The 23109-nt window shown below is 51.7% G+C and overlaps 1 protein-coding gene across 9 annotated transcripts in view; it reads left to right on the forward strand.

Annotated features, from left to right (window-relative positions):
- The window catches only part of MAP4 (microtubule associated protein 4), a 112005-nt gene that overhangs the window by 57704 nt on the left and 31192 nt on the right, over nucleotides 1–23109 (forward strand). For 6 of the 9 annotated variants that reach the window (XM_027703585.1, XM_027703589.1, XM_027703592.1 and 3 more), the window contains 3 exons: nucleotides 1–391; nucleotides 756–899; nucleotides 1676–1825. The exon at nucleotides 1–391 is cut by the window's left edge and continues 317 nt beyond it. In XM_027703585.1, the coding sequence (XP_027559386.1) occupies nucleotides 1–391; nucleotides 756–899; nucleotides 1676–1825 (685 nt within the window). Of the gene's footprint in view, nucleotides 392–755; nucleotides 900–1675; nucleotides 1826–15884; nucleotides 17892–23109 lie in introns of those variants that run through there. The other 3 variants (XM_027703593.1, XM_027703594.1, XM_027703588.1) reach the window with 2 other exon arrangements.

Below are 23109 nucleotides of genomic sequence, written 5' to 3' on the forward strand. Positions count from 1 at the left end.
TTTGCCCCAGCAGCAGGTGTGGAATCCCACCATGCCATGGATTTGGGGTTTGCCCCGGCAGCAGATAATAAACCTAACCACACCATGGATTCTGAGTGTGCCCCAGCAGCAGAAGTCAACCATCACCATGCCATGGATTTGGGATTTGCTCCAGCAGCAGACAATAAACCTGACCATGTTATGGGCTCTGAGTTTGCCCCAGCAGCAGAAGTCAACCACCACCATGCCCTGGATTCTGAGTTTGCTCCTGCAGCAGAAGCCAAGCCTCTTCCCACCCTGGATTCTGGAGCTGTCCCTGCAGCTGACCCCAAAATTGCTGTGCCTGGAGAGCTGGTGACATCTGGGTCTGCCCTTCAGCAAGACAAGTCTCCCTTGGACAAGTCTCCTGCAGGTGAGTCTGTGCCTGAAATCCCGGAGTGACGGGATAATTCAGGTTGGAAAAGCCCCCGACAACAGTTGTGTCCAAGGGTTGGTTTGCTTGGCCCAAAACCCCTTGGGGAGAGCTCAGTGCTGCTCTCAGGTTACACAGGAGGTGCTTCCCGGGGTCTCTTCACTGAGAAAATACAGAGCTAGAATTTCTGGATGATTTTGATTGTTTTCCCTGGGCGTTCTCAGCAGTGCTCTCTGTTTTTTGGGCAGCCACAGAGACATGTTGGCTCATCCCTGTCCTTGTGGAAAATAAGAATTAAGAGAGGAAGTGGTTTTTGTCTTGTTTGATCTAAATTTAAATGTGAATTTTGTTTTATTCTTTACAGAAGCAACGGCAAAGGTGGAACAAGAATCCAAAGTCCCAGAAGTTCGTGTGGATCATTTAGAGGACACCAAGGACACCAAACCCCCTCCCAGCCCCTCCAAGGAGCCCCTTCCCGGGCAAACCAACCACCTTCCGGAACCAGCAGGTGGGAAATGCAATCCCCAGGGTAAAACTGGGTTGCCAACTCCTTCTGCCCCACCACAGGCACTGCTTCTCTTTGCCCTTAGCAAAGAAAATGCAACAAAAGTTGAATTTCAAGCAGGTTTTTCGTGTGTGCTGACGAAGGGCTGTTATAAACCCATGTTAATCTTAACATTTGAAGTTACCTTCATGTGACTTGTCTTTTCCTTCCTCATCCCTAGTTGTTGTACCAATGTCTGTCATCGTCTTCCTTTCTATTTAGAATTTGAATAAAATTAATTACAGGGAGAACTGTTCTCCTGTGTAATTATGGCTTATAAATGGAACTTTGGTGTAATTACACATAGCAAGGGCTGGTGCAGTGTCTGCAGGAAGGTACTGTGAGGTAGAGATGAATTCAAGGTGCTCAGCATTAGCCAGGGACTCCAGACTGATAATGGAGTTTGTTCTGGATCTGAATTCCAGTGGGAAGCTGGGACAGTCTGAATTAGGATGATTACAAAGAGGGGGAAAAAACCCAAACAAACACCCTGTGCTTAAGCCTGAAACAGTCTCTGCTTCGTGTTTTGCCTCCACCTTGGCATGTCTTGCAAAATATAAAATTGCTGCTTGAAATCGGTTTGTGAGGAGATAAGATGTGGTAGAAAACCATGTCTCAGAAGGTTCATTCCTCTCAAACATAAAATTAGCCCTGTCCCCCTCCCAAGGGCCTGTCTTTATCTGCAGCCTCCCTGAATTGCTGAGACCTGAAGCTTCCTGTCCCTGTTTTTCACGTTCCAGCTCCAGCAGAAGCAAAAGAAGACGTTGCACTAGAAAATAAAGACCTCCCAGAAAAGTCTGTCCCTGCTGTGGTTGTGGAGGCACAGAAGGAGGAGCCTGAGCACAACCACGTGGAACCTCAGCAAGGAGAGGCCCTGCCAGAGCCCACAGGTAGGACATGGATAGTATAATTCCATTTTTCCATGGGAATTGTCTCCTCTGTGAGCTGCTCACCTTTCCCTCCTGGCTGTGGGGCCACCTGAGCGAGCAGGAGTCTCTTTGGTGTGGTTTTTCTGGATTCCTGGTGCTGGCCTTGCACTTCCCTCTGGTCCCTGCCCTCTGAAAGACTCTTTTCCCCCTCCATTTCCAACTGAACCCCCCCCAAATCCGTGTGCTCCAAGTACTTTCTCACTGGGACTGGCTCACAGCTGCTCTGCTGGAGGATGAAAAGCTCACCATGTCTTTGCCATCACCACTGGCTTTTTATTAGGGTGTTAAAAGGACCATTAATCCTTGCTACGATATTCCCAGTGAGGAATTCCAAATTGAGTCGTGTAAACTGCCAAGGGAAGGTGTCATTGTTTTCCTGCCTCTCCAGGAGCTGGTCGTGGAGGTGGATTTGTGGGCCAGGGCTAAGTGACAAATGACTGATGCTCTCCTAAAACTCAGTGGCTTTGGAGCTGAGGGAGCCCTGGAGGGACACAGCAGGTGACTTTGGGACACAGGTTCTGCCTCCCACTGCTCCCACCCTGGTGCTGGGGGAAACTTGGCTCTCATCCCCTCCATCTCTTCCAATCTTTCCACTAAACTTCTATTTTCCCAGTCTGGAAGGATGCCAGCTGGAGATATAAAAAGTCTCTCTCTTAATCTCGTCTTGCTCAGACAAAATGGATCCTTAATGCATTTTTAAAAAGCTGTAGCATGTCCTTACAGGAACTGGTGCTTTTTGGTGGGGTAGGAGCTTCTGGCAGGACTTATTTTTAAAGGGCATTGACCATGTATTGGAAGTATTTAAGTAGGTTTTGGGGGTAAATGTCTCCCCCAGCCCTACCGAGGTGCCTTTAGCGTGGTATCAGCGCTGGAAATCCAGCCCATGTGACTGTATGGCCCGTTTGAGATGGCTGAAGTCACATTAAATAGCGTATTTATTATTTTCTTAGCCAGCCAATAGTGGCTTTGATGTTTGAGGAGGCTTCTGTATTCCAGGTCTTCCCACTGCACAAGTCAGGCAAGCTCCCAAATCCGGCGACCGCGGGTTTGGCGGAGCAAAAGCTGCCCCAGTGCCTCTCACAGCTGTGCCAGAGGAACAGCCAGTAGGTCTCCCAGAGCAGAAGAGCCCTGACCCCGTAGTGGAGCTCGGATGTGGTGCTGGAGCCTCCCCTCGCAGGAGGGTCCCACCCCGAAAGGCAGCCCATGGCCCCACGGACTTCGTGGAGAGCTACGGGGATCAGCCCCGGGAAAACTGGGATTTGGAAGGTGCCGTGGTGAAGAAAAAGAAAAAGAAACCCAAACAAAGGAGGAACCAGCTGCCGAGAGCCATGGAGTTCTGGGATGAGAACGGAACAGCCCCTGGAGCTCCCAGGAATTCTCCGTTTGGTGTCGCGCTGCAAGATCCAGGTGTGGGAATGCCGGGAGCTGCCTCTGGAAGCAGAGCTCTGGATGTGCCAAAGGATGCTAAAATAACAGCTGGGAGTCATGTCCTGGATGAGCAAAATGCCTCCTCAGTGCCAGCACCAGGACAGCAGGCCCAGAAATCCCGAGTGTTGGATGCCAGGCCTGGGGATGTCACGAAAACAGAGGGAAGGAGGGGTGAAAGCTGGATGCTGGAATGTGAAGGCAAGAGCAAAGAGGTTCCCTTGGAGCAGGTGGGCAAGACTAAGGTGGGGGAATCTGTCCCAGCAAAGGCACCCACCAAGCCTCTGGAAAGAGATTTTCCTGACAAAAAGGAGAAGAGGGAGGATAAGGAGCCCAGATGTGCCGACCTGGTCAATGTGAGCAAAGCAGAAACCCCCTTACAGAGCAAACCTTCGGAATTGCCCCTTCCTGATAAAAACAAGGAGCCTAAAACCACATCTCCAAGTTGGGAAACCCACAGTGACACTGTCCATCAGCTTTCCCCTGGGGCTCTGGAAGCAGCAGCAAAGAAAAGCTGGGAAAAAAGCAAAGGGGTTGGGAATGAATCCCTCAGAGAGGCTGGGCTGGGGGACAAAGTTCCTACAGAGCCAAAGGCAGCTGGTGAGACTAAACCAGGGGCAGAGGGAGGACTGAAGACCCCAAGAGATGTTGCTAAAGGGCCTGAGGAGGCTCCTGCTCTGCAGGACAGGAAGGCCAACGGTGTTCCCGATGCTCCCAAACATCCCAGCCCTGCCGAGGCACTGGCCAGGGGGGTGGCAGCAGATTCCCCAGATCAAAACAAAGGGAAAGGATTTAGTGCTCCAGAGCAGCAGACTGGCAAAGATCCAGGGATGGACAGGCCCAAAAAAAAGCGCGGGGAAGGGAAGGGCAAGAGAATGAGAAGCTTCCCTGAGCACGTGATGCTCTCAGGGGATGGGAGCAGATCCCCTGATGGAGGGAGGGTGGATGAGGCCGGGAGAGAAACAACTTATCCCGACAGAGACCAAGGTTTCCCTGCCAGGGGACACCCCTCAGGCAGCTCCTCACAGACCTGGCCTGCAGACAAGCCCAAAAAAAGGGGCAGCGATGGAAGGAGTAAAAAAGGGGAGAGAGGTTTTTTCCAGCAGCCTTTCCTTGAGAATAAGGTGGACCCAAGTGGTTTTCCCGAGCTGTCCAATAAAGTTAAGGAGGTCAGTGATAAGGGCAGAGAGGGGGGTTGTGTCACTGCTGGGTGTTTGCAGGAAGACACAACTAAAATGCAAAGGCCAACTGAGGTGGTGCCAGGGGAGATGAAAGAAAACGTTGGGAAAGATGAAAAAGCTGATTTGGGGGCTTTAGCCCAACCTTTGCTGCTGGAGAGCAGGAGAGAGGAAGCCAAGTGCCCTGCCCTGGGTGACACCATCAGCCAGACAGGAGAGGTGGATTTGGGTAATAAAGGCAGGGAGGACAGAGGTGCTGCCAGGGAATCCCTTGGGCTCAGCTCCAGTGGGACACGGGAGGCAGAGAAACCCAGGAAGAGGAGCAGTGATGGGAAAAGGAAACAGCCTGACCAGACTTTGGGGCAGGCAGCTGTCCTGGGGGCTGGGGGGGAAACGGGCCAGGAGAAGGTGGCTGGAAGCAGGAAGGAAACGACCTTGGATAAAGAGGGGTCTGGTTTGGAAAGAGGGAATCCGGCAGAGGTGCTGGGCAAGCCTGAAATCCAGGGTGGCAATAGGAGTGCCTCTCATCAGCCAGTTCTTTCGGGTCATAAGGTAGAGACATCAGAGCCAGGAACAGGCAATGCTAAAGAAACTTGGCCCATGAATGCAGGGAAGGATCCAGACAGATCCCAGCCTCTCCCAGAGCACAGGGCCGGGACACACAGTCCCACCAGGGAAGTGGGGATGGACAAGACCAAGAGTAAAACCAGAGATGTGAAAGGCAAAAAGGCTGAAAATAGTCCTGAGCTGGGTCCAGGTGACGTCCCTGCAGTGGGAAATGTTAACCAAACTCAGTCTGAGAAGGGCAAAGGGGCTGATTCCGGGACTCCAGAGGCTCTGCTGGATGTCCTCAGCGTTCCTGCCAAAGGACAGGCTCCTGCTTTGCCTCTGGAACCACAGAAATCACACACAGGGAGCAAAGAGAAACTCAAAAAGCTGGAGCCTGAGCCACAGCAGCTGTTTGTGCTGGAGCAGAAGGCAGGAGCAGGGATGAGCCCTCCCCGTGATGCAGAGATAAGGGACAAACCTGAAGGTCCCAGTGCTTCCAGCAGGGACAGAAATCCTATCCCAGAGCACCCAGCAGTGGCAGATCCCACTTTGGCCCTGGTTACTGAGAGATCTAAAAAGAGGGGTTATGATGGGAGCAGTAAAAAGACCAGAAGTGCCTCCAAGCAGCCTGTTCTTCCAGAGGCAGAACCAGGCAGGGGTGAAGCGCTGCCTGCCCTGGGATCCCAGCTGGAATATGGGATGGAAGACACGGATCTGGTAGATGAAAACAGAAATATTAAAAACTTCCCCACTGGCCCTCAAAAACTTTGGAATAATAAGGGAAGTGACCTCCAATCCTTGGCTGAGAGCACAGTAACTGGCCCTGGGAATGAGGGAGATGCTTCCTCTGGCTTCCCAAAGCAGAGGGATGGGGGTGCAGGGAGTGGGGGGCTTCCTTCCCCTGCTCCTCCTGCTCCTCCTGCTCCTGAAGCACTGGCAGAGAAAAGCAGCAAAGAGCCCAGAGCTGGTGCTAAGGAGGAGGTACAGACCCAGGAAGGTCATGAGCAGCATCTGGGACACAAAGAACCTGAAGAAGAGGTTTCAAAGGAAGGTGGGCAAAGCAGAGAGGCTGGTTCCCAGCCTGGTTCCCAGCCTGGTTCCCAGGGTGGCAGTGGGGCAGGGAAACCACTTCCATTGGCTCCTGCAGCCAAACAGCACGTTCAGTCAAAGAAGGACAGAGTTCACCTTTCTCCTGTGGGAAAGGTGGCTGATAAAGAAGTAAAAACCGCTGATAAAAAGCACAGCACTGACAAGGCTTCCTTGGAGATTAAAGCTGGAGGGGCTGAGCTGGGTGGAGGCGAGAGGAGTGAGAAGAGCTCACTCAAACAGCCAGGGAGTGTGGCTGAAGCTGAGGCTGCTCATTTAAGTGTGACAGCTGCCCAAACAACCCAAATCAGTCCTAAAGAGAACAAAAAAGGTCCCTCTCAGCCTGCAGAGGAGGAGGATGCTCTCGGTGGCAAGACACACCTGAAGGAGACTCCAGTGTTGAAGTCTGAGGTTGATAAACCTCAAGACACAACTAAAGAAAGGGAATCTCAAGACACAACTAAAGAAAGGGAATCCCAAGACACAACTAAAGAAAAGAAACCTCGAGATGCAACCGAAGAAAAAGAAACTCATGACACAACTGAAGAAAAGGAATATCAAGAAAAAACTAAAGAAAAGAAATCTCAAGACACGAATAAAGAAAAAGAAACTCAAGACGCAACCAAAGAAAAGGAATCTCAAGAAACAACCAAAGAAAAAGAAACTCAAGACACAACCAAAGAAACTCAAGACACAACCAAAGAGAAGGAATCTCGAAGCACAACTAAAGAAAAGGAATCTCAAAGCACAACTAAAGAAAAGGAATCTCAGGGCACGAATAAAGAAGAAGAATCTCATGACATGCATAAAGACAAGGAATCTCAAGACACAACCAAAGAGAAAGAAGAAGGGTGTGAACAAAAAGCTGTGCAGGAGGCGAAGAAAGAGCGAGTTAAAGCAGCAGAGCAGCTCAAAGGCTACATGAGACCCACCAAGAGCCGGGGGGTGCCGGCGGTGCCGGCCAGGTCAGCCCCCGACAGAGCCGTGCCCAGGCAGCCCAGAGCCACTGCAGCGCCCCGGCCCCGGCCAGACAAAGGTGTGTGTTTGCCCCCCGAGCTGCCAGCAGGATTAATCCAGGCCTTGCTGTTTGTCAGTGCCTTGGCATGAACCCGGCACCGTTAACCCGGCGAGCGCGGCATGACGGGTGTTGTGGCTGCTCTGGAGGGGCTCCTGGTGCTGCTTGCCTGTCTCACACAGAGCTAATTCCCAAACTCCAGAGGGGCTGGCAGCTCGGGCTGACTTCCAGAACTCTGGATTGCCTTTTTTGTTCGTTCCCATTTAGTTTTACATCTGTTGGGGGATATTCCAGTGACCCGGCACTTTCGGCTGTCACGTCACCTTGGGTTCTTGTCACCCAGGCCACAAAGGGACCTTCAGGACCTTCACCTGTGGTCCCTGAGCAGCTCCATGTGCCACTGCAGGCAGGGCCGGAGTATTCCAGTGGCAGGGAATGTTCTGGGTCGCTGTCGAGGTGCTGGGTTGGTTTGTCCTGCCTCTGACTAACTGCAACCAGCTGCTCCTCCTCCTGCAGCTGGTTCATGGCTTTGGCTTGAGCTCCCTTGAACCTCTTCATCTGCAGAACGGGTTCCCTTCTGGAGTAAAAATCTTTTCTGAAGCAGCTGCAACAAAACAGTGGCGGGGCTGAGGTAAATTTGAAGATTTTCTCTCTCTGTGGAGACTTTGGAGGGGCTGGTTCAGCATCTCCTTGCTGTTCCCCAGGGAGCCAGGTCCCTGTGCTCCCGGGAAATGAGATGGAATGAGTTTCATAGAACTGAGTGAAGCTCGTAGAAAATTTTGAAATGGAGGATATAAGATGGATAGAGGGGAAATCAAAACTATTCCATTGCTTCTGCTGATTCCAAACCTTGCTCAGGAGGAACTGGCACCTCAGTGAGCTCCGCTCTGCCGAGGTGGGCCGGGAGGTTGATCCCTGCCCTCAGGTGCTCCTGGTTTTTTGCCTTGTCATCAGGCATGAAAAGTTTGCTCCTGCTCCTGCGGAGTTTCTCGCTGCCAGTTTGCATGAGGCAGCCACTAACTCACCCAACCAGGGCTCCCGAGTGCCTTAACACGCTGCTCAGGTTTTTGAGAGGTTTTGTAATTTTAATGAGCGTTGCATAACCTGCAGTAGTTCTATTTTCGTGGAAGTGGTGTTCTCTGCATGAACTTGTGCCTGCAGAAGTGATGCTCTTTGGTGCATGATGCAACAACATAAAGGCAGAGCTGAAGGCAGCATCTTTTACAAAAAAACAGCATTTCTTCAGAGCCTTTCCATTGTGTGCCAGGAGTCCTTGTTCCCCTTTGCTCACTGCTGTATTCAAGGGGAGCAGGATTTTAGTGGCAGATCCAGGCAAAAAGGAAAACTCCTCCTGAGCATCTCACCCAGGTAACACCAATTGAAGGATTGAAGGATTCCTGGTTCAGATATAGCAATGTGTGAGTAAGTTGCTCCACACTTTGCACCTGAGAGTTGCCATGACGTGAGTTTGCACAGGGCTTTGATGAGATTCTGCTGCCTTCATCCTTTCAACACTTTGTAGATTCAACAGTTGGTTGGTTGGGTTTTTTGAGAGGAGCTCAGAATGACCAGCTCTGAATCCACCCAGAGGCTGGTTGGGCACTGCCCAGGCTCCCCAGGGCAGTGGGCTCAGCCCCAAGGCTGCCAGAGCTCCAGGAGGGTTTGGACAATGCTCTGAGGGACAGGGGGGATTGTTGGGGTGTCCTGGGCAGGGCCAGGGTGGGACTGGATGATCCTTGTGGGTCCCTCCCAGCTCAGGATATTCCATGTTTCTGTGGCTGAGCTTGTTCTGGGACTGTTGGTTGCTGCGTTCCCACAGCAGTTTAAGGTGCTTTGCCATCCACAGAATCCTTGAGGTTGGAAAAGCCCTCCCAGCCCATGGAGTGCCCCCTGTGCCTGATGCCCACCTTGTCCCCAGCCCAGAGCACTGAGTGCCACATCCAGTCCCTCCTGGGACACCTCCAGGGCTGGGCACTCCAAACCTTCCTGGGCAGCCCCAGCCAAGGCCTGAAATCCAGACACATCAGAGGCTTTTGTCTCTGTTTCCATCCCTGCCCAGCTCCCCGTGGAACAGCTGTTCAGTGAGTTGCAAAACGACAGCAGAACCCGTCCTGAATCCCTCAGTTGGCACAAGTGGTGTGGAAGGGCCTTGGGCTGGGACTGAGGGTGGAACAGGGAATTCACACATCAGCTGCACCCGAGTGAAACCAGAGATCACTGAAGGGAGAGGTGTTGGGATTCATGACCATGATGAATGTGCTTGTTCACTGACAGGGAATCATGGAATTGTTGAGGTTGGAAAAGATCTCAAAGATTGAGTCCAGCCATTAACCCCAGCACTGCCAAGGCCACCAGTAAACCCCATTCCCAAGTGTCACATCCGACCCCTTCCAGGGATGGTGATTCCACCACTGCCCTGGGCAGAGCTACAGAGATCCAGGAGGTTGTTGTTGAGGTCCAGGTGTCTCTGTGCCTGTTTGTTTGTCCTCCTGTTATGGTAACCCTTGGATGCTCAGAGGTTTTACATTTTGGGCAGTTGCCAGAACTTGGCCAACACTCACCCAGATTTGTCAGGCAGGACTGTGGAGCTCATGCTTGGCACCTGAGAGAATCCTCACACAATGGTTTGGGCTGGAAGGGACCTTAGAGCCCATCCAGTGCCACCCCCTGCCATGGGCTGGGGCACCTTCCACTATCCCAGGTTGCTCCAAGCCCCGTCCAACCTGGCCTTGGACACTTCCAGGGATCCAGGGGCAGCCACAGCTTCTCTGGGCAACCTGGGCCAGAGCCTCACCCTCCCAGCCAGGAATTCCTTCCCAATATCCCACCTATCCCTGCCCTCTGGCAGTGGGAAGCCATCCCCCCTTGTCCTGTGCCTCCAGCCCCTTGTCCAAGTCCCTTTCCATCTTTCTTGTCATCTCCCTTCAGGTTCTGAAGCCGTTTTTCTTTCCCCTGGTGGGCAGCCAGTGATGTGCTCTCAGATTAAAGCACTTTGGAGGATCCTCTGCTGAAGTTCAGTGATGAAATCCCTTTAGCCAGGCTCCCCTGTCCCACATGTGTGTTCTGCAATAGCAGGACACTTTCCTGAGCACATCAGCTCCTGTGTGTGCTGTTAAAATGGGTCCCAGCATTGTGATGTCCCTTGGGAGTCATGGCAACTGTGATGCTGCAGATTCCTCTCACTGACAGAAGTTGGATCCATCTTCTCTAAATCAGGCCTTGCACACTTCTGTAATTTTATTTTTTTTCTATTTTTGGCTTTGCATTTTAAGGTTAAGAAACCTTGGCTAAAAGGCTGATCGTGCAATTTGAATTTAATCCCCTATCCCTCTTTGGGATTTATTTCAGCGTCTCAGTTTTGTTGTTGCCATTGCAGGAACTGCCCCAGCATCTTCTGGAAAATTGCTTTTTTACCTTTTCCTGTCAGGAGGCAGCTGAGAAGATAAACAAAACACGACAGACATTGTCAGCCTTCAGTGTGGCTGAACCTTTCCGCTGCCTTTGTGTGAATTAAAACCAAAATTGGGAATAATAGGTAAAAAGCAGGGTCCTAAATTTTGTACTTCCCAGCAGGTGCCTTGGCCAGTGCAGGGCTGGGAGTGAGGAATGTTTAAGGGAGGAGATGGTGGAAGGTTTTCACTCAGCCAGGGTTTGATTCCTCTTTGCTGCCGACATCCCTCTCCCTCTGCTCCCCAGGCTGTATTTCCACACGGAGCCTTGCAGAAGATATTTTTTTTCTCCAGTCTGTCCTTAGAGAACAGCCCATTTTAAAAAAAGAAATCAATTTGTTTCAGTGTTTTGGGGGCTGTATCCTCTTATGGATTTTGATTTGTATAATCTGTTCAGCCAGGGGCCATCTCGTGTCTGTGGGCACAGAGCTCATTGCACAGCTCCTTGTGCTCTAGTCCTGAATTATCCCCCCAGATTTGGGCTGAAGTGGTCACCTCATGCTTAGATCCCTCTTTTCCTGGATCTCCCATCCATCCCATCCCTGGCTGATGCCCATTGCCACAGTCCCCCTCTGGAATACAGGGCAGATTTCTCAACATCTGGATCCCTTGTGTGTAAATAAAATACATTTAAAAGCAAGAAATCCCCATCCCTGTCTAATGACAGGATTTGCTTTTCTTTTGCAGCCACAACGAAGCCCTTGCTCTAAATACTTTCTTTTCCTGTCTGTTTTCCTTTATATTAAGTGGGTTCAGCATTCCCACAGCAACCTTTCATTCATATCGTGTCTGGAGTTCTCCTGGGGGACCCCAAACTGTAATTGGGTTTGTCTAATGGGAGTAAATCGGCTGAGTGAACACTGAAAAACGTGTAACTGCAGCCTCTGACCTGAGATCATCATCCAGAACCTCAAATAACAGAGGTGCTTTAGCAGTGCTTTTGAAATGGTGGGAACAGTCATCACATTGCAGCCTGCTCGTTAATTAAAGACCTGTTAATTGTCCCAGTTAGGTGTGTGAGAGAACTGAAGCCCAAAGGGGGGCCAGCAGGGAGTTCTGTCAGTGTGGGATGGATCTGGGAGGAGAACTCTGCCATTCCCAGCTCTCCCCCTGCCTTTGGCCCTCCTGGGTGTGTTTGGTTCAGCTCCAGCAGAAGGTTTGCTTGAGGTGTCGGTTCTGTCCCCAAACTGAGCTCACAGGACGTTTTTCCAGAGGTGCAACTCACCGATTCTGGGTGCTCAGAGGCCTATTGGCACTGATCCAACAGATTCATGGAATGGTTTGGGTTGGAAGGGACCTTAGAGCCCATCCAGTGCCACCCCCTGCCATGGGCAGGGACACCTCCCACTAGCCCAGGTTGCTCCAAGCCCCGTCCAACCTGGCCTTGGACACTTCCAGGGATCCAGGGGCAGCCACAGCTTCTCTGGGCAACCTGTGCCAGGGCCTCCCCACCCTCCCAGCCAGGAATTCCTTCCCAATATCCCATCTAACCCACCCTCCTTGTCGTGTCCCACGGCTCTGAGGATGTTCATGTGAGGTTTGCCCAGCCCAGCTGTGCCCCACTGCACGTGCCCAGATGTTTTCCCAGTTGGTTTGGTGCTATTTTACATCCACACTTGGTTTCTCTCCAGCTGGATGGTCTCGTGCCCAGCTCTCACTTCGAGCTGGCACCACCATCCTTGGCCACACTTCCAGGTTTCATTCCCTTCCTTTATTTCGTATTCCTGCTCGTCCTTGGCACTTGGATTTTCAAGAAAAGCTGGGATGGAAATAAATGCACTTTTCTGGCTGCAAATTCTGCCCGATTGAGACTCTTGATCACGTTTCCTTAGTGGTGCAGTTTAACTTCCAGGGAAATCTGAATTCCAAGTCTCATCTTTCTTGGCTGTTGTTGCCAGTTCGTGGTTTGTGCATCATTCAGTGGAGTTTGCTTTGCCCCTTTTCCCTTTCCACTGTCAAATACTCCTGCAACAACCAAATACTGGTAATAATTTGAGTTGGAAACACTCTTGAGTGTGTGTTAATTCTGGTTTTGGCTGATCTCTGATTTTTAATGTGTCACATGTAAATTCTACAGCAGGATTTGATCTGTAAATGACCCGTCCTATAAAACACGAGGCTGTTTAAGGGCTGTACAGCTCCACACCTTTGAAATGTTAAGCTTGTAGTGCAAAGTTCTGATGGTGAGAGTCCTAAATATTCCAGCTTTATCCTTCAGCCTGGTTTCTTGCAGAGTGTGGGATGAAGTGAGGCGTGAGTTCAGCAGGAGTGTCGGGCTGGGTTTGCACTCGGAGCAGCACAACCCGTGTGTGAGTGTGAGCACAGGGCCCAGGGAGGGGGCAAATCCCAGTTCTGGGGACACACAGAGCGTGTCCTCGTGGTTTGCTCAGTCTGATCACTGTTATTGGGAATAAACTCTTAATTGGAGGTCACGTGGCCGCTGCTGGCAGGAGGAGCTCAGCATCCTGGAAAGTGAGGTTGCCTTAGAAACCAGCGCAAGAGGCTGCACAGGAACGGTGGTGGCAGATTAAAGGAGAAAAAATCAGAGGCATTAGCAGGGATAAGTAATAGCTTCAGGAGTGAAGCAAAAATAGAAGCACTAGGCTGATTCATCTGCTGAGGCTGGGAGCTCTCAGATTGGGCATTAGTGGTGACGTGGGGTGTAGTGATCTGCCCGCTCCGGGGGCTGGCACGGCCCCGCTCCACCTGGCCCGGGCCAGGGAAGGGCACAGGGATCCTGTGGGGATGTCTGCCCTTGGAAAACGACCCTGTTTGGGGAGACAATAAAAGCATCAGGGTAGGTCTGAGCAGCTCAGATGAAGCACTGGTTGGTGCTGGGATGATCTGGGCTGAGCGTGCTCGGCGTCCCTGACAGGCTGAGCTGTGTCAGCTGGACCTGCGGGAAAAGACGGGGTTTAATGATGGTAAGAGGATGTGAACAGGGAAAACATACCCTTCCTCCCCATGAAACAGGTCCTGTCTCACCACTGGGAAGGTGTGAGAAGCTTCAGGCAGTGGGTGAAGCTCCAAGTCCAGGAGCTGGACCGGGGCCTGATTGACAAGAGCTCGTAAGGATTTCACTGCTCTTATCTGACTTGAAAGATGGGGCAGAGCCCAAAGGACTGTGAAACCTCAGATTTGGTGTTTGAGGACTGTGAAATCTTCCTCAAAGTTGAACTGAGGATAAAAACAGTGGCTGGGCTTACTGTCAGGGTGTCTAAGTCACCCTTCCAACCCGACTCTGCTTCAGTGTGAGCCCTCTATCATCTGAGTTGCTTTTCAAGATCTCTTTATCCTGAACATCCTCCCACCCTTTCTGGCTTGTCTTCACTGACTAGTTTCCTTTTTAATTCTTCAGAAAATGTAGGGTTTGTAAGAATCCAAAGGAACAACTGGTCCCAAAGCTGTGAGGGCTGCTGGTCACGGCTTGGGAGTGGCCATTCCTGGCCTTACTGGAATCTCAATCACCATGGCACAGCTTCAGGAGCAGAATATCAATGAATTCGGATTTAAAAGAATTAATCTGGTAGCAGGTAGAGGCTGGGGCACTGGAACTGGGGAGAAATCAGGGAACAGCATGCTGTGGGCATGTTGAAAAGCTCTCAGTGAGTGAACTCTGCATTACCTCCATTAATGTTCTGAGAGATTAAATATTAGATGACTTTAGAGATTTTTCATGGCTAAGCACTCTCCTGCTTCTGAGGAGCCCAGGTATTGAATAGGGTTCATTTCCTGCATTAACAAATATTATTTAATAAAGCAGCAGGGGTGGCTCTTCCTGGCTGTCCATCAACATTGTGAGTCAGGCATTTCTCTCCAGTGATGCAGATCCCTTCCCTGATCCCAGGCTCTGAGGTACCAGCCCCAAAATCAGAGAGGGTTTTCTTCTCTCTTATAAATGGTGGATGTTTGCTTTGAAAAAAAATAATCAAATACAAAGCCCCTGGGTGGTTTCAGAGAGCTCTCCAGACCTGCCCTCGCTCCCGGGGAAGTGCTTTAAGGGATCTCTGATGGATTGAGATTTCCTGTAAAAAACTCTTGGTTCGGATTGACTCAGTGGTGGAGGAATAACGGTAATTACACAGGATTAGAGACTCCCAGGTCTGCCAGTCTGGGGAGCAGAACAAGTACTTTCAGAGTGAGCAAGTGCTTGCAAACATTAGTCCCACATCAGCGAGGAGGGAGAACACAAGCCGTGAGCTGAGAGCCCATTTTCCACCAGCAAGACACCTCTGAGTGTTTCAGAGCAGAGAAAAATCATTGAGGTTCTTTGAGGAGTGAAGGTTGTGGGTGGAACTATTCTGGTTAATTAGAGGCTGTCAGGAAAGATTCATCTAACTTACAGTTCCTTAGTCATTGTTTTTAAATATAGCACTGCCTTAAATCCAAAGCTTAAATACAAGCAGATAAATGTGTGGATTGTAGCATTTTCTCACAGCAGGTTCAATTCAGGGGGCGTAGAGGAACTTGCAGGCTCTGGGGATAAAAATACATTTCTCTCAGTTCAACTGGAGCAGGGGAGGCCTTTTCCATCAGCTCTGAGGACAACATTTTCTCCCCCAGTGGAACGTATCGATATCCGCAGCGGTCGATGGGTTGTGACCCTGGTTCAGGGAGGGAAATTTGCCTTAGTCAAGGATTAATCTGCATCAGGCACTTAAGAATAAAAGATGAATCTGCAGTTCGGTGCTAATGCAGTTCCCAAACAATCCCCAGCCCAGTTTAACCAGGGGAACAGTGTCCAAATCAAGGCTCCCAGTCAGAAAAGCCTTGTGGAGGTGCTGGGAACAGAGGCCCAGTAGTGGATGTCGGACATGTCGAGGCTGGTCTGGGACAGGCCAACACAAAATGAGAAATGCTGGGGGTAAATTAAGTGTGACAGAAAAAAAATAAATCTGTCTGCAACCAGGAAAACTGGCAATGAAATTCATATTTTGGGCAACTGGGCCCCGGGGTTGGCTTGGCTGGTGAATTCTGTCAGGCTCAAGAGGCAGCTGTTTCAAAACACAGATGTATGGGATCTTTAAATCAGCTAAAAATATTGTAAGATATGTTCCCATTAAAAAAAAAAATTAATATCAAGCTTGCAGCATCCAAGCCCTTTCCAAACATGTCTCATTCCATCCTTTTCAGCTTTGTCCTCTCGCTTGCAGGAGCAGACCCGGGTTGTGAATTGTGAAATCCTCATTACAGCAGGACTTGTGATCGCTGTTGACTCCAAAAGAATATATTAAAATGCGGGGAAAACAAAGGCCTTGTGCTGAAAGGGGTCATTCTGTGCTGTGGTGTTCGGGGCTGGGCTGGGGGGGGGGTTGTGTTTCGGGTTTGTCTGCGGGGAGAATTGCTGACCTTGGTCCCCGCGCGTTCCTGGAGCGGCTCAGGGCAGGAATTAATCTGATAACAGCATCGATCAGCAGAGTTGGACAGAGCAAAAGGAGATGGGGATACTCCCTCAAATGCATAACAACCCCCCAAACACTTCTCCCAGAAAAGCCCTTTCCCTGAGGTGGTTAAACCCCCCCCAGCCGGTGCCCAGGGCCGGGTGTCCGTGTGCAGTCCGGAGTGAATTCCTCGCCTTCCCCACAAAGGGATGGAACCTGCCCGTTTTCTTTTTGAACTAGTGGCTGACTGCAGCAAATGAAGGCGACGACGGCGCAGGGGGGTGGGGAGGAAGGAGTTTTGTCATGAATAACAGGGGGCACGTTGTGTCGTCAGCGGCGCCGGCAGCCGGAGCTCGGCAGCTCCATCGCCGCTCCAGCCGCCGGAGGACGCGGAGCCAGCCGAGATGTCCCTGTCCAACAAGCAGCCGCTCTCCGAGTACAGCCAGCTGGGCAAGGGCAAGGGAGGCGAGAGCTTCTCGGAAGCCTTCCACCGCATGGAGTCCCCGAAAGACTTCGGCAAGACCGAATTCGAGTGGCAGAGGACCGAGGGGAAGCTTAACGAGATTGGCTTGAACGTAAACTCGGGGGGACCGATTAAGGACGGGCTCGTCAAGAACGCCGGATTCACGGATGAGGACAAGCTCTGCTTCTTCGAAGGGAAACTAGACAAAGAGCTAAAAATAGCCCAGAAAGACAAAAGAGAAATTGAGGTGCAAGGCAAAAAATACCAGGCGGCTGCGGGTCACCTTGAGAGCTGGTCTCTGATTTCTGACACGTTTCCTTCTGCGGAAGGGAACTTTGCAAACCCTAAAACGACAGATTTTCGCGTGGGACAGGCGGGAGCCGAAAAACCCGGTCCCGGGCTGGGGAAAAATGAAGCCATCACCGATCAGGAGAAAGCAGTCGGTAAGGCTGGGGTGGAGACCAAGTGCCAGCCAGAGCCAAACCTGCCCCATCTGTCCGTGTCGGAGAGCGACCCCAGCAAATACGTGAAGGAGCAGGAAATCAGCGTCTGGAATCCCAATTTCCACCCTGTCCTGCCTAAGGATTCGGGGTCTAACGAAGCGGCCGTGAAAAAAGATGGAGCCCCCGGCTATTGTGTGATTGGGGTGGTCAATGACAGCTACGGGCAGAGCGGGTGCTCCCCTTCCTCCCCGGCACCCAAAGCAGACCCTCCGAGGACCACGGTGGAGCTCGCCCAGGATGACTCCAAAAGTAGTTACTTCAACCACGGCGCCGAGCTGGAGGAGGAGATGGAGGACAGGCTGGGCTGTGAGGATGAAGGCAGTTTCCTGGACAGGGCTGCCCACCAAAGGAAGGCGATGAGGCGTGCGATGTCAGAGTGCTCTCACTTGTCGGTGCCCCTAACCCTTAACCTGGCCGATAAATACCCTGAGCCGGTGCTTAGAGAAGACGTCGCCACTGGGCTGCTCTCTCCTAATAGCAGCCTGACCCAGAGCTCCAGCCCCACGGCCAGGAAGCCGAGCGCCCCGATGAAGAGGTCAATGACCGTGGCAGAAGAGCAAACATCTGTCTGCAGCTCGGGCGCCGAGCAGAGCCGAGCGGGGCTGCCCAGCCTGGACGGGAAGCAGCAGCAGCAGCACCAGTCGCTGCCGGCCGAGGAGCCGGCGGCCAAGAAGAGAGAGGAGTGGAACGGCAGCGGAGGCAACTCGGGGAAGAAAGACCTGGGCAGCCCGAGCGTCTACCAGAGCAAGCTGGAGCAGATCCCCGAAATCGGCAGCCAGGACAAAGAGAGGGAGGAGGCGGCGGGGAAGAAGGAGAAGAGGAACGCCGCCGATGGAGCCGCCGGGGGCTTCGATTCCCCCAAAGGCAAAGGCGCCGAGGTGGAACCCGGCAAAACGGCTCCTCCGGAAAGAAAAGAAATCCAGGTCAGCAATGTGCAGAGCTCCCCGGCTCCCAAGCAAGGAGATTTACCACGTGATGGTATGTTACTAATTTTTACCTCCCTGGGCAGTGAGCAGACAGGAGCTGGGGAGCGACCGAGTGACTTTAGAGCCCCGGAGGCGCAGGGTGGGCGGCTCGGGACGGCCGGGAGAGCGGCTCGGTCCCCGCGCCGGGAGCTGGAACAAAGGCTGCATTTCCAGATAGATAAAAATGGAGGGGAAACGTGACAAGTTATTGCCTGGCTGCTCGCACGGCATCCGTCGCGGCACCGGCTGTCAGTTGTTTGTCGGGATCCCAAACCCGACCGATAGGTCTAAAATCTGTGGCATCCACGGGGATCCGCGCCGGTCTCTTTTGGGCACCGTCCTGCCACAGCCCCCGGGAGCAGAGGTACCCTCTGATCACAAGCTGTTTTGTTAGAGCCAGGGCCACGTCAGAGTTCAAACCTTTCAAGCCGTGCCAAAAAAAATCTGCGAATTGTGCTTTTTCCCCGTAAGCCTTTGGCACCTTTTGGGATTTCTGTGCGAGGGGAGCAGCGAGAGTGATGGGTGCAGTGATTTACAGAGTTAAGCTCGTCCCCGTGCTGAAATTCGAAGTGGAATTTCCCTGTCACTTTCTGGAACCTCTTTCCCAAACCCCCCGTTTCAATGGAGCTTTTCCCATTCTGAGGGTCAATAGCAGCTTGTTGTGTTCGGTGGGGTTGTTGTTTCAATAGTGCTGTGATGTATGAGCTCACTCTTCCCGGATTTAAAATCTGTGAGAATAGTAGTTAATCTTTGTTCTCCCGCCTGGAACAACATCTCTGTCCCTCTTGCCAGCTTCAGCCAGCAATAAACCTGCTTTTTTCCCCAGATTTTGGATGCGAGGATGGTGTTTGTCCTTTGTCTGTCTCCCGCATTAACGGGAGCTTTGCACGGGGGAGAGGAAAGAGAATGTGTCAGGGGGAGAAAGACAAAAGATTTGCATGAGGGTTTTTGCATCCAATGGCTCCTTTTGTGGCTGGTTTGCTAAACCCTCAGAGGATTTGTCTCGGAGGGTGGATGTTAAATGGGAAGGATAATGCGTTGTTGTCGTGCTGAGAGGGGAGAGTAAAACCCGAGTGTGGAGAGGGGTGTGAGCACAGGTAGAGCTCCAAACCGCTGAATTCGGGCTGCTGAGCTGAGCAGGGCAAGGGCAGTCTCTGCTGCCCGTGGATTAGTTCTCTGCTGGTTCCGTGGTGTGTGAGTGACACCCCATGGTCACTCAGCAGCTCCCGCTGCCCACGCCAGCCTCTGGTCACCCTCCTTCACCCGGCTGGCACTAATCACTCCCTGCGCCTAATTAGAGTTTTATTTCCCTCTAATCATTTCTCCAAGGTGCTTCAATTTGCAGGTCTCGTGGCTGGAGAGCTGTAGAACAAGGTTTGGGCAGTACAAAACTCCCCTCTCTGGAGTGCCAGCGTCTCACCTCATCCCAGAATCCCAGGAGGGTTTGGGTTGGAAGGGACCTTAAAACTCATCTCGTTCCACCTCCCACTAGACCAGGTTGCTCCAAGCCCTGTCCAGGGCTCCTTTGGAGCCTGAGCTGAGCTGTCAGGTCCTCTCAGGCAGGAGGGGTCCATCAGGTCTCCTGGGGTGGTCACAGGGAGGTCCTGGCTGGAGCTGGGATGAGGTCTGGATGAGGCACACGGGCACGTGTTGGCTCGGGCTCCACCAGCCCCGTGTGGTTCGTGTCCACCTGTGCTCAGTGTGGTGTTTAAATGTTGGAGGGTCACCGGGTGTCTTGAGAACTGGAACATGATGGGAGTGAAGTGATGTCGACAGCAAATGTGGAACAGAAAAAAACCAGAAATTACTGTGTTTGTGCACACCTTTCATGTCCCGAGGGTTTTGAGGTGATGGGGTTTGGTGACACCTTTCATGCCCCAGGTTTTTTGGGGTGATGGGGTTTGGTGACACCTTTCATGTCCCAAGGGTTTTGAGGTGATGGGGTTTGGTGACACCTTTCATGCCTCAGGTTTTTTGGGCTGGTGGGGTTTGGTGACACCTTTCATGTGGGGCTTGCCAACACTTGCTCTGCCGCTGAGGTTTAACTGCAAGGAGGCAAACCAGCAACAGGGTTCACATTTTGGGCCAGTAGGAACCCCAGCTTGGCTTGGCTGGTGAATTCTCTCCAGCTCAAGAGGCAGCTCCTCCAAACCAGAGGTCTGTGGGATCTTTAAGTCAGAAGAACATTGAAAAGCTCATGTGAAGGGGATGGACATGTTTTCCCCAGCGGGGCTGAGCGTCAGTGATGGAAAGGTCACAGAGGGATGGGAGCAGTCAGGGTGCTGTGCCTGGGCTGGGCTTTGCAGATGGCTCATTCCTGTTGCCAAGGGTTTGTTTAGCATTTGGGTTTCAAATTTTGCTCTCACAACCTTTATTTTAAAAGCTTGTTGCTGTCCTTATGACTACAGGTCTGAGTGTGCTGATATGGTCATAGCTGAGCTGGCAGAGCACTCAGGGGCCCTCCTGGGCATGAATATCATGGAACTGCAACTTCTTCTTTACTCTCTTTAATTTTTCACCCTTAGGAATCTCTGAATTTATCTTCTCCCGGAAGCAAACAAAGCAGCAAACGCAAATAAATATTTTCTTTGCTTTCCATATGTGCAGTTAAGAGAGAATTCCTGGAATGCAGGAGGAACCAGGCACAAGTTCCTCAGACATTTCTGCAAAGCTTTCAGACTTTCTGTGCTGAGGGTTTTTTCCTGTCCTGTTGATCAGCAGAGAGGTGGTTATAATAAGAATAACTCCTGCAAGCAGGCAGTGCTGCCTGGAAGCTGGAGCTGATGCTAAACCTGTCCTTTGCATTTATTCAGGGCACAATTACCCCTGGTATCCTCAGCAGCTTCTGCTGCCTCAGTGCTGCCTTTCACCTTCCAGGTCTCCATCCAGTCCTGAGGAAACGTGTCCAAAGTGGCCAATTTTGGATGGATTTTATCTGATAGAAGGAGATTTTTCCTGCTTTTTAGTAATTCCTCTCTTTTTCTGCCCGTTCTGGCTGTTCATTCTGAACTTGGCGATTGGATCCGGAGTAACAAATTTTGCTGCTTTTTTCATCCTAAAAACTTCTTTAAAGAATTTGTTCCAGCCTGATTCCAATCATTGGAATGCTATCTCCAGCTAGAGCAGACTTCCCTGGTTCTACCCACCCGGGCTGGGGAGTTTTTCCCTAAACACCTGCTACTCTTGTTTTTTTTTTAAGGTGGCCTAGAATTGCACATAAAACATTTCTTTCTTGCAGGTAGTCGGGTATCAGTGGCATCACAGAATCTTGGGGTGCTTTGGGTCGAAAGGGGCCTTGAAGCTCCTGCAGTGATGGCACATTTGGTTTAATTTCAGTCTAAAAAGGTGTTCCCAGCCAAACCTCTCGCGTGCCCATGGCAGGTATTTTAAGCCAGGAGATGCTGCTGCAGATTAGTCCTGCTCAGAGCTGAGCCTGGGACTTGCCCTGGCCCTCAGTCCCCCAGGAATCACTGCAGCTTCTCCCCAGCACCAAGGACAGCTTTGGTTTGGTTCCTGGGAGCTGGGTGTGAGTTCCTGCACATTTATTTGTGCCTCGTCCTTCCCCACCCCCTTCACCCTCTGCCTTTCCTCATCCTCTCGGCATTCCCTGGAAACATTTTCTGCTCTGAAGCACCGGGAATTCCGGGCTCTGCTGGACCCCCCAGGCTGGATCTGTCACCTCTGTCACTCCCCAGCTCAGGGTGTGCATCAGAAATTCAGCTTGGTTTTCCCACTCCCATTTCTTTATAACCCATAAGTGAAGTCCAGCATCACTCCTGACTCTCCTGCAGGGTCTTTTTTTAGGAAAAACACTTTGTGCTGTGGGTGAACCCAGAATCTGAGGCTCCCAGCATGAGTTGAGGCTGTGAGAGCCCCTGGCCCCAGGTTTGCAACAATTAAAATTAATTATGGGATTAGGAATATCAGCCCCAGCTACCTCATAATGAGCTGACATGAGGAAGAAAAGGCAGAAATGATTGCAGGAAAGAGGGGAAGATGAAGGGGCTGGTGATGGGTCACTGGAAAACCTTACTTGATGTGTGTGTGTTCAGCCTTAAGTATGAAATGAATGTTGGCATTTCTCAGGGGCTGAGTTTCAAGCTGATGCTGAAGGTATTGTAATCTTCAGGTCAGTCAGGGGGGTCCCTGGTTCCCTGTCCCCTGCTCAGAAATGGCAAACCCACTGGGTTTTTGGGGGACACGACCTTCAAACCAGTGTTTCACAGCACATCCTTCACCCTTCCTCTCCCCCTTCCTCTGGGGACAGGGATGAGAGGAGCAGGGAGGTGTTCAGCAGCAGAAATAGGTTGGCCAGGGCCGTGCACTGCTCATCCCTGGGAATTCCTGCTGCAGACTTGAGGTGCCAAGCGTGGCAGGGCTTAAAAAGTGGGAATTTCTCTGGATGGTATAAAGGTGTACAAGCTGCTGGGCTGCAGGTCCAAGACCAAGGGTTTGTCAGCTGATGTCAGGGTTAGAAGGACCCTCAGCCCAGCTGCTGTGCCGGGCTGGAATCGGGTGAGACACAAGAACTGGGCCTTGGACTGGTTGGGTCCTCAGTGACATCTTTGTGTTTAAGTGTCCCGAGACAGGACTGGCATTATTTTGCATCCTGAGCAGTGTGGAAGTCTTTATGCCTTCAGATACTGAAAAGCTGGAGAGGGACTTTGGACAAGGGCCTGCAGGGACAGGACAAGGGGGAATGGCTTTAAGCTGAGAGAGGATAAATTTAGGTTGGATATTGGGAAGGAATTCCTGGCTGGGAGGGTGGGGAGGCCCTGCCACAGGTTGCCCAGAGAAGCTGTGGCTGCCCCTGGATCCCTGGAAGTGTCCAAGGCCAGGTTGGATGGGGTTTGGAGCAACCTGGGCTGGTGGAAGGTGTCCTTGCCCACAGCAGGGTGGGGGAATGAGATGAGCTTTGAGGTCCCTTCCCACCCAAACCAGTCTGGATTTCTCTGAATTCTGTGGACATACCCCGGGTGTCCCCTGTCCCAAGCACTGCCCAAGCTCTCAGAGGTTTCCTCATGTTCAGACCAGCTTTAGGGACAGCCTGAAGTACAAATTCAGGCGGTTTCTTCCCCGCTCCCACCTGACATCCTGTCTGAAACAGCTTCTGTTCCCACTGTGGTTTTGCTGCTGGTTTCGGCTTGATGGGGAGCTGTTACTTGAAGCAGCTGTTTGGTTTCAGTTCATGCCCTGTGAGATAAACATGGAAAGTACTGTGGGTTGTTCTA

This window comes from Neopelma chrysocephalum, unplaced genomic scaffold (assembly GCF_003984885.1).
Source record: "Neopelma chrysocephalum unplaced genomic scaffold, ASM398488v2 Primary Assembly neopelma1_243, whole genome shotgun sequence".
Taxonomy (NCBI): Eukaryota; Metazoa; Chordata; class Aves; order Passeriformes; family Pipridae; genus Neopelma; species Neopelma chrysocephalum.